Genomic DNA, 16,018 nt, shown 5'->3' on the forward strand with positions numbered 1-16,018 from the left:
TGCAGCTCACAAAACCCAACACTTGCAGTAACTGGGACATCCAAAGCCTCTCCCCTCCACACCATTCTCCTCCTCCTCAAACTCTCCCCCTCTGTTCCTCACCTATAAATAAAACATTTCATTACTGAGTGATGAAGATTAAAATAAGGCAGGTGAGTCACCCTCCCTGGTACTACTCTGCTCTTTCATCTGCCTCATACTCTTCCTCAACCCAGTTGCAGCCCTGAAGTCTGAAGAAAATTCATCAGTGTGGCAGCAAAAGTAGACAGAACTATCTGCATCCCCAGGAGGAACAGGGGAAAACCCGCTGCATTCTGATCTGAATGGAGCTGAGAACTACACTGCTGCACAGATTTTAAACCAGGAGTTTTAGGCACCTCTGAGAGCACCTCAAAGGCAGAGCATTTGTGGAGAAGCCCAACAGGAGCCACTCCTCCCACTTTACCCAAGTGAGAATGAAGGATGGTAGTCCAACAGGATTTTTTTTTTTTTTTTTTGATGGCTAACTGTGGGCTTAGGCTACTTTTTCAAGCTTCATGAGGATTACAAGAACAGAAAGATCCGAGAAGAAATCCGCTTTGTTTCTGTCACTCTGCAAAACCTGCTTGCACTAACACCAGGGAATGGGGAGAACTCCACCAAATGATCCCTGTCCCCTTCACTCACAGCACGACATAAGAAGTTTTGAGTGGCTAATCCAGACAGCAGAGAAAAAAACTAAATTCAGTTCTCTAAATCAGAAAGGACTAAAATGTTGCTAAGTAGAATTGGCAGGAATATATACTCTTCCAGAGTGACACTAAATCTGGCCTCAGGTGCTTCAATCTGAGCAGGATTGCCTGGCAGTTCAGGACATATTTCCAAACACTTGCTGAAGCTCCCCTGTGTCATTCTTAGGTCAGTGAACTCACCATATCAAGACTTTTCTACAGCAACTTGAAAAATTAGAGTGTGAACCTTGGCCTTTCCAGTGTGGTGGCTTTGAGCAGCACATGTGGATGCTTGGGGAGAGGGAGATCTCCCCAGAGCAACACCTGGGAAGGGGTGGGAAGAGCCAGTTGTCTTGGGGAATCTGCTGCATTTGTCCATCATCTGACATCCCAAAAAGTGTCAGTGCCAAACCCAAGCGGTGCGGACATTTCATGGCCATGCCTACATCTCTGCATCCAGGTGAACCACGGGGCTCTCAACCTGCCTGAAAACTGTCAGAAATCTCTTTCATGCTGAGGTGCAAAGCTGCCAGTAACTGGAGAGAAACCATAAACCGAGATTCACTGGAGCAGCATTATCAATGCAAGTTCAGGCTTGTGGCAGGAGCACCTCACTGCAGTCCCTTGCAGGCAGAGGGTTGGGTTGGTGGGTTAGCCCATGGTGAGAACGTGCACAGCACATATCTTCAAACCCAGCCTCTACAAACCATGTGAATTAGAAAGGGTTTTTTAAAATATGCTTTACTTAAAGCACTGACATAAGAGATTGTTCTCATCATGGAGCAGTGGGAGCCAACACCTCTCCTGGCCCTCTGTGTTATATCTGCACCTACCAGAGCACGAAACACTCCTGGGATCTGGTCTCCCATTGCTCCTCAGAGGCTGTTCCTCAACTCATCTGCCTCATCCAAGCGGCTTCGGGTCCCCGTGTCCCTCACTGGCACACACCAAATGGGTGCTGTTATTCCCACAAGCACAGGGCTTCCAAGCCACTGAGGCACCCCAGGGGATCCCAACCAAACCCCTGGATGCTGTTCCAGAGGAGTTCCCACAGCCCATCCTCACTGTGGCCCCGTAGACATGTCCCAGTCATGAATGCCATCCCCTGTGGCTCTGGCCTCCTCTCCTTTGGGCAGCTGGACCTCACATGTGACCTGACTTTGGAGGCAGCGGGAAACGGGCCAGGATTGCCAGGGATGTCCTGGCTGCTGTGGCCTGGAGTGAGCACGAGCTGGCAGCTCTCTCTCACCCTCAGCTGCATGGGCATGGGGGCATAACATCACTGACTGTATCACCCCACCCCTGCACCAGGCTGCACGAAATTTCCCAGATCCTTACACAGGAATCACCACTTGTATGAGTTCCTGCCCTTTCCCTGCTATTTTTCCCTGAAGAACGTGTCCAGCATGGATGTACAGTCTATTCCTCCATTTTGCCATTTCTCTGAAGGAAACCATATGTATTTATCCTGGGGAACACCTGTTAGCCTGTGTAATATTTTTGGAAATAATTCCTGTCAAGGGATTTTAATCACTGTTGGTGCATAAAAATAAAATAACAGAATCTGTGACCAGATGGTGTGTTGGGTGACATGGGGCTCTCTTCACCAACATGTAACTGCTCACCAGCTCTTCAGGACTGCTTTCCTCACCAGCCCTTGCAAGAGCTGCCTGCAAGCTCCTCTCAATCCTGAACCAAATTCACTGGGAAGGAGGAAAACTCTGCATTTGAGGAAGAGAGACATTTTCAGCAAAATTCAGGGGCCAAGGATAAAAGCAAGAGAAATAGCCTTATCCCTGCCCAGAAGCTACTGGAGTTTATCTTCACTGGAGCCCTGCAGGAGGAGAGGCTGATGTGGGATCTGCAGCTCCCTGCTGCCCTGACTTTGCCTGAGAAATCTCTGAGCTTTCCACTCCTCGTGGGAATTTTTTTCTGCAGTCTCAATCACTGCTGATTTTGGTTGATCCAAAGAATGGGGACTGAAATCTATTGCTTTTCATCATTCAGAAACCACTCAACAGGTTCTGACACAAAGCCAGCTTGGCTCAAAGCCGGGCCCATGGCCAGCGTGAAAATATTCCTGAACCTTTCAACAATCCCTGGCTGGTTTTCAAACTTAAAACAAAAGCCATGATCAGGGAAGGTTTGCAAATGTTTAGGTTGTATAAGAAAATATCTGCACAACCTGTGATAAATTCCCACCATTTGTTTTCAGTTATTCTCATGCTGAGAGAATCTCCCATACTCTAAACCTTGCTCTTGCCTCGGAGAGTAGAACCATGATTTTCACAACAACAGCAAAAGACCGGTCTGACAGGTGTGGAGGAAGATAGAGGATGTGCTGGGGAGCTACCTGAAAATCATTCTGTCCAGTTCACTCTTGTTCGGATGGATTGCTCCTTGTCTAAAGTGTCCTCAGGTGGCCCATTGTGTCAGGAGTGTTTGAGTTTATGGCAGACTACGGCCGTGTTGTGAAAAAGCTGGAGCTGTGCATCTCCTGCTGGGTCCATTCCTATGGCTTAGGAACAGGCAGGAATCCCTCTCCGAGCAGGAGAAATAAAGAGTTTTCAGAAAAGCTTGACAGTTTCAGATATTCAACACCATGACAGTCTCCTTATTCAGAAACTTATGAATACTTAGTCACACAGAGAGAACAAGGAAATGATTTACTTCCCCCGGTGAAGGGGGCGGGAGTCGTGGCTCTCTAGGTAGCGTGGAACAGAAATACAGCTGCTGCAGCCACAAACAGAGGGAGGCTGCGTGCGCAGGGCTGCGCTGCTTGGGATGCCGCTGTGCCTGCCATGGCCGGCCGGACACGCGCACAGCCACACAACGGCTCTTTATGGAGCAGGGAGAACAAAATGGGAAACGTTTAAAGCACGCTACTACTCTTATGGAACTGCTGGTTCGACAGCCTGACAGCCCACCAGCCAGCAAACACCAAAAATAAAGGTCTGTAATCGCTCACTTTGCCTCCACCTTGCCACAGTTCGACACAAACGCATCTAAAACTGCTTCGCAGAGGATTCCAAAAGCTGAAAATTTTCTTTGCCTTTCTTTTTCATCTTTATTTCCTTTTTTTCTCCCTCTTCCTTATTTTTTCTTTTCTTTCTGTCTGTCTGTTCTGTATTCTCTAAGTGTAAATCTACAGATACGTCAAGCCTGAAGAAGCCTTCCTTAAATGATTCCATTTAATGATGATTTGCACAGTTTAAGAGACCACCCCTCTTTGTTCTGTACACCAAGATTCAGCATGGCCATGTTTTTATCCACCAGTGAACAAAAAAAGCTCACAAGATTCTTTCCCCCCCCTTCTTTGTGCCGTTATACGGTTGAGGCAGCCCTGCCTGGAGACCCCAGTCCTTCCCCTCTTTGCACACACTCAAACAGCCTGACATTCCCAACCCTCTGCCTCCAGTAGAAAGTCACGTTTCACAACCCAGCACTCAGCTCAGCGAATGAGCAGCACATCAGCAGACGAGCTGCCTGCCCAGAGCTACAAACATCAGAACATTTCCCACGTCAGCCGAGGGGTGTCAGGTCCCGTTTCAGCCCTGAACTCGGCCACGGACGGGCAGCAGGGAAACATCCATGTCAGGTGCACACCCTGCAGGGAAACATCCATGTCAGGAGCACACCCAGCAGGGAAACATCCATGTCAGGAGCACACCCAGCAGGGAAACATCCATGTCAGGAGCACACCCAGCAGGGAAACATCCATGTCGGGAGCACACCACACCACACCACTCGTGTGGGTATGAGCAGAACAGCACACGTAGCCACACAGACTGTGCTGTTCCTGCCCAGCTACTCTTCGTGCTGATTGACTGGAGGGCATTAGAAGGGACTCAGCCCAAAAACGCAGTTCCTAATGCTCCTGCAGCTATTGCATAACAGAGATCGATTGCCGTCCCAAGCCCTGACCCTCAACTTGCTCAAGACAAGTTTAATACCTCTGTAATGGAAACATCCACTTCCCAGTGAGATGGGATGCATCAGCTCCCCCAGGGCTAGGGATTCGGGCTGTTTGGGTTCTCTGACAGACAGCAATGGGAAAGAAAGTAGGGAACTGTCACCAAAAAGGAAAGAGAGTCATTTCCCCCCAAACATTTCTACCAAAAGCCATGGGGAGCTGAAGCCTCCTGGGGTTCATTAACAGATATACATCTGCTGTTAATACACCTACTAAAGAAAGCAACCCTAAACCAAGGGAAACTGAACACATCCCAAAAATAAACTGAGAATCAGTGAACCTGCAGACCCTAAGCTGAACGCAGCTGGAGCTGAATGCACCTCAGTGTTCAAAAGGTTGAAAACGCAGCAGGCAAGAAGTCCACAAATAAATGAACAAGTCCCAAAAGCATGCACAAAATGTACAAACACTTCAGAAAAGGCACTCCATTAAAAGCTTCTTGTTGAAGTAACGCAAGGGGCCACGCAGGAATTCCAGGTGCATGGGGAATAGCTGAAGTAACTCTGTTGAGATCTGTCACCCCAGATGTGAACAGGTGCATGACAAATGAGGACAGGTCCTCACCGAGCCGGGTGAAATCAAATGCCTTTCAACATCTGCCCGAAATCTGGTTGTCTCATGCCTAACAAACTGCTATGAGCTTTAGGGAACTTGGCTGGCCCCCGCGTCCACCCCTCCCCCACATCAGCAAAAAATAACTATTTGCAAAGGCCGCAATCCCTCGTTATTCTCTGCATGCACTCGCTAACTCGTTAGCAATGTTTCCCAGCAGCCAGGCTGGGAGAAAAACACAGGAAGAAGCATCGGGAAGGAGACAACCGGGAGATGCTTGCTGCCAGCGGAGCCCCCTTTGTTGAGCATCCCCGGGCACCCCTCGCCTTTTACCTGGGGATGCAGTCGCCATGGTAACGGGCTGGTGTTCCCTGGCGGAGCCGAAACCCAGCTGTTCCCGCTGCTGCGCCCCATCTCCATCCCGCAGCGGAGCCCCGGTGGCGATCTGCTCCGGCCCGTCCGCAGCCCAGCGCAGCCCGGTGCTCGCCAGCAGCAGGTCCTGGGGGTCCGGCGGGGCTGACATGCTGCCTGCGGGGCGGCCGCTGGTCTCCGGCTCTCGGGGTGCAGCGGGGGCCGCCGGAGGGGCTGGCTGCTGCTGCTGGGGGTCTGGCCGGCTGCGGGCACCGGGAGCCGCCGCCGTATCTCCGCTAGCGCTCGTTACGCAGGTGAAAATGGCTTGTTAGTCGGAGCCTTCCAGCCCTTGCGTCACCCTGTGGCTGGCATATCACAGGGCAGGAATCTGCCAGCCGGGCTGCCGCTCTCCCCCGTTTAACTGCTTCGGCAGGGGAGGCATCGCTCCGTGCGGGTGAGGGGAGAAATGCTCCCTCGCAGGCAGGCGCACGCCTCCCCGTCCCACCCCGCAGCCCCCCTGCTCCGCATCCCTGCGCTCCCTCCGGAGCATCCCGCAGGCGCCGCAGCCGGCCACAGCCGCCGGCTCCTCCCGCACGGCCGGGCTCGGCCGAGAGGGCAGAGAGCTCTCGGCAAGCTCCAATATAGCCTAAAATCGCCCCGTTCCTCCCCCTCTCCGCCAGCCCCTAACCCAGCGGGAGAAGCCGCGCTCTGCCCCTGGGCTCGTTCATCCTGTTGGCTCCTCTCTGTTTGCAGCCCCGCGCTGGAGACATGATCGCAGCTTATTGGCACTTGTCAAAATAAACTCACAGCAGGTGTCTGTGTGCCTTTTTTTTTTTTTTTTTTTTTTTTTTTTTTTTTTTTTTTTTTTTGGTGCCATTATATTTGCTTGCTTACCGCCTCCCAGAAGTCGTGTGTGTGTGTTTACCGAGGCGATGAGAAATGTCAGGGATTTTTGCTGTCAGTGAGAGCAGCAGCAGCGTGAGATACAGCAGAGGTGAAAGCACAGGGCAGGGTCGGTGCTTTCACAGAGCCCGTGCCGCTTCCGAGGTGAGCTAGGAACCAGTTTCCTTGCTGCTCTTTTACAGATGAGGAAATGGACTCAGGTAAATGGGATCATTCCTGCATGGCACTGACAGGCCAAGGAAACAAATTCCCTGCCTTGTAGAAGGGCCTCTCTCTTTTCATGTGACAGGTCAAGCAACACAGTGGAGCCTGACTGACCCAGCCAGAAGATTTCATTCCCACCTGGCTCTCTGCCCGCTGCAGCAGTGGATCTCCAGCTGTGCTCTGTGTGTCACAGCAGCCCCAGGCGGGCTTCAGACCCTCTCCAGCTACAGCAAGCTTATGCCTGGGCTTGAAAACCGAACATGTTTCCACTTTTTCCAGACAAGCGGGGAGGAAATCCAGGGTAAGACCACAATACAAGAAGAAAAGCCCCAGAAGTGGCCTTGAGGATTTCCATTTGTGTTATCTTCCCAGGGAATTGCCACCCTTATCCTCACTCTGTCCTGCTGCTGCCTGAGGATCATAGAATGGTTTGGGATGAAAGGAACCTCAGAGGCCATAGAACATCTGGTTCCAACACACTGCCATGGACAGGGACCCCTTCCACTATCCCAGGTTGCTCCCACCCAATCCAACACTAACAGGGATGGGGCAGCCACAGCTTCTGTGGGCAACCTGTGCCAGGGCCTCAGCCCCCTCGCAGTCAAGAGCATTCCCAGGCTAATTAGATTTTCTTTATTTCTTTATTGCAAGTTAGGACACGTTTGCTGCAGATCAGCAGCAGTGATTTTAGTCATCACGGTGCTAATGCCAAATCCCATCCCATCGGGGTTTACCTCATGAGGAAAGGAGATAATTCTCTGAATTCATGGCTGCCCCTTTGACATGTCCAATGTGTGATCATGATTTCAGCAAGATTCTGATGACACCAACGCTGATATGAATGAAATCAATAATACACAGTATGTTTTGTTTTTAAAAATGTTTCTTCCCATAGTTCTCAATGCACATCCTTGCTTGGGTTTCCCAGTTCCCTTTTGCATCCACCTCTCCCTGGGATGCCCCACGAGTCTCTTTGTGTGAGTGTGCAGTGGACTGGAGCGCTGAGGAGAAGCCTGTAAGAGCACTGAGCCCCTGGCAGCTCTGCTGTGTGAGCAATGGGCCATCACAAAGCTCTTGTGCTAACGCAGCATCATCAGAATGTGTTCACACTGCCGCCAGGAATGATTCATCCCCACAGACCAAAGGGGTTATCGTGGTCTGGGGCTGCTGCCATGAACACAGGCAGCGTGGCTACAGTAAAAGTCTGAGAAGAAAGAGTGTGGGCTGTGTGCTCTGCTCATTGAATAGAAATGGGGACAAGCAGGAGTCAGCAGTGTGGTCGAGAAGGTCAGTGGCATCCTGGCCTGTATCAAAAACAGTGTGGCAGCAGGACCAGGGAAGTGATTGTCCCTCTGTGCTGGGCACTGGTGAGGCTGCATCTCAAATCCTGTGATGAGTTTTGAGCCCCTCATCACCTGAGAGGCCTTGAGGGGCTGGAGTGAGTGCAGAGAAGGGAAGGGAGCTGGGAAAGATCCTGGGGATCAAGTCTGATGAGGAGCAGCTGAGGGAGCTCAGCCTGGAGAAGAGGAGGCTCAGGGTGGAACTTCTCAGTCTCTACAACTCCCTGACAGGAGGGTGAAGCAGCCAGGTGGGGGTCAGGCTCTGCTCCCAGGAAACAAGGGACAGGACAAGAAGAAATGGCCACAAGTTGTACCAGGAGAGGTTCACATTGGACATCAGGAACTACTTCTTCAAGGAGAGGGCTGTCAAGCACTGGAAGGGACTGCTCAGGGAAGTGGTGGAGTCACCATGCCTGGAGATGTAATGCAGCCCAGGACTTTATTTCACCATTTCCTGAGCAGTCCTCAGGTGACCTGGGATAGTCTCATGCAATACAATCAGCTCTGCCCATCACCAGAGCAATTGATTGCATTATTGCAAGAAATACTGCAAGGGAAAACCAGAGGTCTGATTTCAAACCTTGAATACAAACCCTGAGCTCCTGCTGACCATCACAGATGTGGTACATACATTTCTGATAGCAAAGCTTTGGTTTGCCAGGATGACTGGAAAAAAAAAAAAAACAAACCCAAAAACAAACCAACAGGAGCAGCAAGACAATACTCAAAAATCTGGATTAGTCCATTTTTCATGCTGTAGAGAAAACTTTGAATTTGGCATAACCTGGGCTGTCCTGCATGAAATTAATTTACAGGGGTTTTTAAGGTCCCCACAGGAAAATCAGGCTGGATGAAGATAAATCAAATTCCTGTTTAAGAGAGGTGTGAGTTTAAGTGGCACAAGGAACAAAAATGAATTTTCTATTTTCAAGGCATTTACAAAAGCTCCTGGTAGTTTGTATTGTATTGTGTAGCAAACTGACCTGCATGGGGCTCATCTACCTCTGCTTATTGGTATTTAATTATCTTGATCTACCCTTTGGACATTATAAACTCTGAATGTATGAAGTCTGAAAACACAGACACACAAATTGCTTCTCTTTCCATTACAGCTCTTTGTGTTCTGGGGATGCTGGGACAAAGTGACTTTGAACCTCCAGGGGATTTGTGGTCTCAGATGTAATATTGCCAGCAAAGAGCACAGGACCTGGCAGGGTATATCAAGGGATTCAGCAGTGGAAAAAAATCATCTCCTCTTCCTTGAGGATTTGTTCTTGAGGTTTTAGAATAAATGAATTGCAATAGGAAAAAGGAAAGGGAAAAAAAAAAAAAAAAAAAGAGGCTTTTGACATAAATAGGAAAACGAAGATAAGTAAAACAACCTCCCCTACCCCACAGAAAAGATTTCAGCACTGAAGCAGCTACAGTCTCTTTTTCAGTTCACCACATCTGCACTGCAGCCCACCTGCTGTCCATGTGTCTCCCATGCTCACCCAGGCAAACCTCTGGCAGTGTGTGACAGCTGGGCTGGCCAGCATGCCTGAATTCCTTCTGCAGCATGCAGTCAGATCCCATTTGATCCCATCCCCAGTGCTGTGGGGTTAATCTGGCACTCACCCACCTTACAAGGCATAGAGAGGTATTGGAACACCCAAAGAAAGTCTGGAGCATAACAGCTCCTCCTGGGCAAGCCAAACCACTCAAATCTGTCACTGCAGAGAGGCAAAAGTCCTGAGAGAAAAGGTGACCTGTGGGTGCTGCTGGCTCTCTCCACAGCAAAGGCCAATTCTTCATCTTTCAGTGCACAGAGATCCTTCCCAGGGAACTCTTTGGGTCTTCAACCTTCTCCATCTCCACAAGCTCTGGCAATGAAGCAGGGCCAGGCAGCCTCTCCAGGGTCCTTTTCATCTTTTCCTCCCACTGCCACAACTGTGGCAACATTTCAGGTCTTTCTGGATATAGGTACCCCAAACTCCTGAGCTTCAAGGCATCATCCACCTCCCCACCTTCCCCACAGCCCCCCTGGGACCCACCACAGGCTCCTGAAGTTGGAGTATCTGCACCAGGCAGTGGGTGTTAGACCCAACTTTGCTCCGAGGGCACAAGCATCTCAGTGCCAGGAAAATGAGCCAAGCCCAGGAAAGACAGAAAGTGCAGGTGTGATCCCACCTTTCCATCTTTGCCAGACAAACAGCTGTGTAGGGAGTGCTTCCCTTTGGGATGAACAGCTTCAGAGATGAGACAGGTACTGAGTCCAAAAGTGCAGCTCTCTAAAATGATCTCCTGGATAGTCCAATTCTTAGCACATGCTGTAAAATGGGGAGACAGGTTCAACTTGGATCTTTAGTAAGTGCAATTTCAAATATACCAGAGTCTGGAAAGCAGCGTTTTTACTGTGTATAATGTAATTTAACCTCCCTTCACTTTCGCTGCTCTGAGGTTTGCTGGGTGCATCACAGCAGGGCACAGACACCCTGCCTGGACCTTTAATTCCCTCATCATGTGAGAGCTCTCAGCCTCTCCAGCCCTCCAGTTGCAATGCAATGTGATTAAAGGTGGTGCTTTCCCTGGGTAAGCCTGACTGCTCCGTCCCTCATCCCCTGCACATCAACAGGCAGCGCTGAGGATTACCTCTGCTTCTCTGGAGAGAGGGTTCTGCAAGGAAATCCAGTGGCAGGAGCTTAAACAGCAAAACTGTGGAACCTGTGATCTGGCACAGCCGTGGGGTGGGTGTTTGTCAGGTGTCAGAGGGAGGAAACCCAAGAGGTGTCTGATGAACATGGCCAGTTCTCCCTCTCTTTGTAGAGACCGAGAGCTGAGCAGAGTAGACAGGTGAGTAGGTGGGATCTCCAAGATACATCCAGTACTGGCCTCGTTCCAGCAGTGCTTGGCAGCTGGATTTACCACCCAAGTGTCTGAAAGGCTCTGCACTCCCCTCTAGAGCACACATCTCTTGAAATGACTCCTTGTCCTGGAGGGTGCTGGCCCAGGAGTCTGAACCTGAATCCACCGTCTGATCTGAGGATTTTGTTTGCAGGGATCTCTGCATGCCACTGCAAGTGCTGCTCAGGAGCATCCTCAGAACAAAAGCTCCTTTTTTCTCCTTTTACAGGGCTCATCCTGGGAGCCCAGCCCAGGGATACTAAAAGAAGCAGCATTAGAATTTATCCTGTGGAGATTCCCAGCTGTATGGAACACGACTTCCTTCTTTGAGTCCTGGCAGAGCAGTTTCAGAGGCCAATCATCACCGAGGAAAATGTCCAGACTGACACCAATGGGTCTGGTGCTATTTAATTGCACTGTTAATGATCCAGCTGAGAGGAAATGATGAGAAAAGTCAGTCCACGTGAGCCCTGAGCAGATCATCCCAGAAGTTTATATGGGCAACGGTTTGATACTGGTAAAACAGTGAAAGCAAACAAAAAGATAATTACAATAAAAATATCCACAGAGCTGAAAAAAGTGAGACAAACATCTGGCCAGAATTGTGTCAATCATAGGACACAGTTAGGCTGGTACTCCAAAGGGAGAGAGGCAGAAAGAGATTTATTAGTGAATTCTCATTCCCTCGCATTACACCGGGAGGTATTTGTGCACAGAGTGCTCTGTACACTCACACAGCTCCTCAGCAAGTCCATTAGGTGTTGGCTTCTGAGCCCTGATTTATGCTGATCCATGCCTTTATCAGGCTCTGAGCATTGATTTTGCACCATTTGCACATCTCCGGAAACCCATGGAAACTGAAGATTACAGCTTGGGAGCTGGAGGAGACTCAAATGGTTTTCATTTATAATTTGTCACGGCACAGAGGGTACCAGAGGCTCAGCCTATGGAGATAAAACCTACAATCCCTTCCAAAACCCACGAGAGATTGCTCCTTTTGGAGTTGCTGAGAGGCACAACCTCCATTCCAAGGACCCAGAACTGCTGCAATATGAAAATGTTGACAAAGCTGCGATGAAAGGGAATACATGCTTGGTAAAAGCAATGTTCTGTGCCCAGAGAAGCCTCTAAGCAATTGTCACCTGAGAGTAATCAGCAGTGCTTCCAAGAGCTGCTATGAGGATATTGATGTGCAGGACGTTGGTTCATCTAAAGATATCATGCTCATAGGTAACCTGAGAGATCAAATTTAATCTAAGTGGTCTGAGGATAGGGAAAAAACTGAACATTGCAACTGCTGCCTCGGTGTAACCTTGATAGCTGGGAATCACATTCCCCCAATGAGCTACATATTGGTCTTTTCTTCCATTTTTTTACAGCACAGGCCTGATTTTTCTTGCTTTGTATACAAATGAGAACCAAGAACAACTTTACAGCATCCATTGGGGCTAATCCATAAATCAAACTCTGTCTCAGAACTCCCCATTCCTCACTTCTGATTTCAACACTGCTCATGGGAAGCAGTTATCTGAGGAAGAGGCTGATGCCTGTTGCCCAGTCAAGCCTGAGCAAGGCAAGTCTGTCTCAGAACAGGAAATTCTGGATGTGTCCAGCTGCCCTTGGGAGCTTTGTTTGGGTGTGATAGCAGAGGATTTGGGAATACTGAACACAACCCTTTGCCAGTCGGTGCCCACACGCTTCATCCCTGAGAGGGGAGTTGTGGAGCTCTGCAGTGCAATGCATCCAGTCCTGCAGGATTTGGATGCCAGGGACCCACAGATGGCTGAGCCAGGCAGGAATTGCACTTTGTCGGTGTGAAGCCAAGCTGGAGTTGTTCTGAGATCTATTTTTTATTAAATTGATGGAATTAAACTCCAGTTAACACAAGTGCTGTACAACCAGGCTCTATTTTACACTTGTAATTAGTCCCATTGACTTCAAAGAAGCTGTTTTTGTACAATATTTGCAGGGCTGGGATTTGTTTTCCGTTTAACTGATACATCATTTGGCACTTGACATCAGCCCTTCAAGGGGAACATTAATGTTTTACATTTCAAAATCGCTTTGTAGTGCATTCTGTAGATCACATTATTCAAACTGGGGAGAACAACCTGCGAGTTCTCACCACCTCTACTCATCTGTGGCTTTATTTTGTGAATTAAATGCCTGCAATGAACACAAGCCTACATTCCCCAAATTCTAGCTGATGTCAGTGCCGAGATAGCAAAACCAGGCAGGATTAATCCCTGATACAAATAACCTCTAAAATCATCATTTTTTATTCTCTGTGTTTTGCAGTGGAGTTGATAGCTAAGTAAATAAGTCTGATTACTTGTTTTTATAACTTGTGCCATGTTCTTTTATTATTATAACTTAACTTTTACCTGAAATCAAAACTTGAACTGAAAGCAAGGCTCAGATGATTTCCTTTTCCTGTGAACAGCTCCATTGTATAAGTAAAATAATTTTCTGAAAAAAAAAAAAAGAAAAAAAAAAAAGAAAAAAAGAAAAAAAAAAAAAGTGAAATCCGATCCAGGGCCCTCTGCTGGATTGTGAGGAAATCCTTATTTTCCTGAAAATGCTGAAATGAAGCGCTGCCCTGGGAAGTTCAGAGTTTGCATCAACATGAAACTTTGGCCTTTAACATTATCTTCATGGAAGCAGAACTGCAGATTACAGCTCATCTCTGTGACAACTCACAAGCAAAGCTACAGAGAAGGTTTTGCAGAGTAAGGCACAGAGAATCTGCCCTTTTTGTGTCCAAGAAGAAAAAAACCACAAAAACAACGACACCCCATTCATTGCAATTTCTTTATCTGAATTCTTATCAACTCATTACAGCTGAACATGGCAGAGAAATAGATAAGAAAACAGAAACAGATCAGAACCAGTGAAAGATGCTGTAAGAGGAAATGAGCTTTTGACCTTCACACAGCTTGGGGAATTGCTGAGAAAAATTCAGGTGAGTGGAAGGAGTTGAATATTTTCTGCACTTTGTACTTGGAAGTCTTATCAACTCACCCCGAGGATTCCCCTGCCTCCAAGGGATGGAGAGGCCACATGACTCAGAATCCTGTCATCTACCCCAGGCAGGAGGAGCTTTGTGAGGTCCAGGACCTCAGTCAACACAGAAAAATGGAGATGGGCTCTGGGGGGAAGAAGAGTGAGATAACTTGGGCTTGCCAGGACAGAAAGGATAAACCCAAATGGAAGGAGGGTTGTGATGGTAGAAGAAAACATTTCAGGTCAGAAGTGTCTCTGTTCAGCTGCTGGTAGAACAGGTTTCACAAGCCCTTTCTGGACAAAATTAGCCTGGAAGCCACAGCTGAGTCCTTCATCCATGTCACACAACAGAATTCCTGTGACATTCCCAAAGAGGCGTCTGAAAAAAGGCAGAATCTTGGCAAGTCTGACTCTCCAGCTAGGGATGATGAATCAAAGTGAGATGAACACATAATAAGTGACTACATGAGTCAGTATAGAGTTGAAAACTTAAAAGCTGCATGATGCTGCTTGAGGCTTGACTTGTGCAAACAGGGAGGAGTTGTTTGCCATTCCTTTTTTTATCTGGCTTTTCAGAGCTTTCTTATCACTTCTTACTTGCAGCTGTGTCAAACTATCAGATGGTTTACCTTTGTGTTCATTAGTGGTAGATACATGGCAGGGGGGGCTTTTCCTGCATTTTTAAATGTTCACTGTTTTATATACAGTGTTTGGAAATAATTTTGGTTAATATGATCACTTTTGTGAAAGTTGAATGACGCTGTCTCAAAGCAGTGCCTTGGATTTTGGATTTGCATTTCCATCTCTCAGCTGAAGCAGTAGAAAATAATTAATGATTCCGAACCTATATTTTTGGTGGTGAAAATATTGCTGTCCAGCTCTGGTATTCTCAGTATTGAAAGCTACATTGAGTGAGATCATGAAAAAAAAATGTGAGAACTTGAAGTCTTTTTTAACTTTAATTATTCATCTGTCAGTGCTGGACAGAGCCCAGAACTTCAATGCTTTCACCAATTTGATTGTATATTAAGAATAAAGGGTAATGCCTGGCATCTGATATGTAAGTGGGCATGGTCAGATAATAAATGCTCCCAGAGCGTATTTATTTAATCAAGGAATGTAAGTCTCAAGGGAGTAGATTAAAAGATATCTCTGAGAACAATTAAATGACCTTGTACTGATATGCATGGAAACGAGGCTTACAGTGCAAAGAATCAAAACTGCAGTTTTGATTAATTAAAATCAGAAACTCACTGGGAGAGCCTTATTTCCCAAACATGTCTGCTTAACTTTAGCTTATTTTCTATTAAAACAGTTAATCAATGAAGTTAGAATTAGTATCTTCATCTTGTTAAAGATCTGTTCTAGTTTGCTAAAAACACCACAGTGAAGTCATTACATTGTGACTATTTACCTAAAGCATGCCTTGTCCTAGTGCCACAGTGATATGTTACAAAGGATCCAGGTTATCTCAAAAATGCACTAAATCTAAACACCAGTAACTCTTGTAAGAGAAGAACATTCTGACCTGCTCTTCCATCCTATTTTTCACATATTCCAGTCTCCATGCCGTCATTTTCACCACTGGTCTGGAGAGTGCCATGAGCTCTGAACAGAAACTCTCTGCTATGTTTGTCATTCTGATGACAGAACACCCTCCTGTGTGTTCTGAGGAGAAGGGATCACTGAACATTTCCAACTTTAGTGTTTCACAACAGTGAAACACAAAGTTAAATGGCAGCTTATTATTTAAAAATAAAATTTAAAACAAAAGAACCCACAAGCCATCTTCAGAGAGTAGTAAGATGTTAAAATATAAAACTAAAATTAGTAGCTAATTTTGCAGTCTGCACTGGCCAATCCTTATACCTGAGGTCTGATCTTTTAAGTACTGGCTTTCATGGCTCCTGCCTTAGTTTTGGGAACTTTTCAGAAGCCACGTGGCCTCAGAACCCGAGATTCTTCTGTGACATTTTATGTAGCTGGAATTGGTGGTCCTGGACCTCCTTTTGAAATCGTAGAATCAGAGAATAGTTAGGACTGGAAAGGACCTTGCAGATGACCTCGTTCCAATCCTCTCCTGCCATGGGCAGTGACAC

At 47.5% G+C, this 16,018-nt stretch overlaps 1 protein-coding gene across 1 annotated transcript in view; it reads right to left on the bottom strand.

The window, feature by feature from the left end:
• Positions 1–6,084, bottom strand: part of RTN1 (reticulon 1) — a 125,053-nt gene extending 118,969 nt beyond the window's left edge. Inside the window, exon 1 of the mRNA XM_040067894.2 lies at positions 5,569–6,084. Within this exon, the coding sequence (XP_039923828.1) occupies positions 5,569–5,758 (190 nt within the window). The 5' untranslated portion in view covers positions 5,759–6,084. The remainder of the gene's footprint in view (positions 1–5,568) is intronic.
• Positions 6,085–16,018: the final 9,934 nt, after the last annotated feature.

This window comes from Hirundo rustica, chromosome 6, assembly GCF_015227805.2.
Source record: "Hirundo rustica isolate bHirRus1 chromosome 6, bHirRus1.pri.v3, whole genome shotgun sequence".
In the NCBI taxonomy this organism is placed as follows: domain Eukaryota; kingdom Metazoa; phylum Chordata; class Aves; order Passeriformes; family Hirundinidae; genus Hirundo; species Hirundo rustica.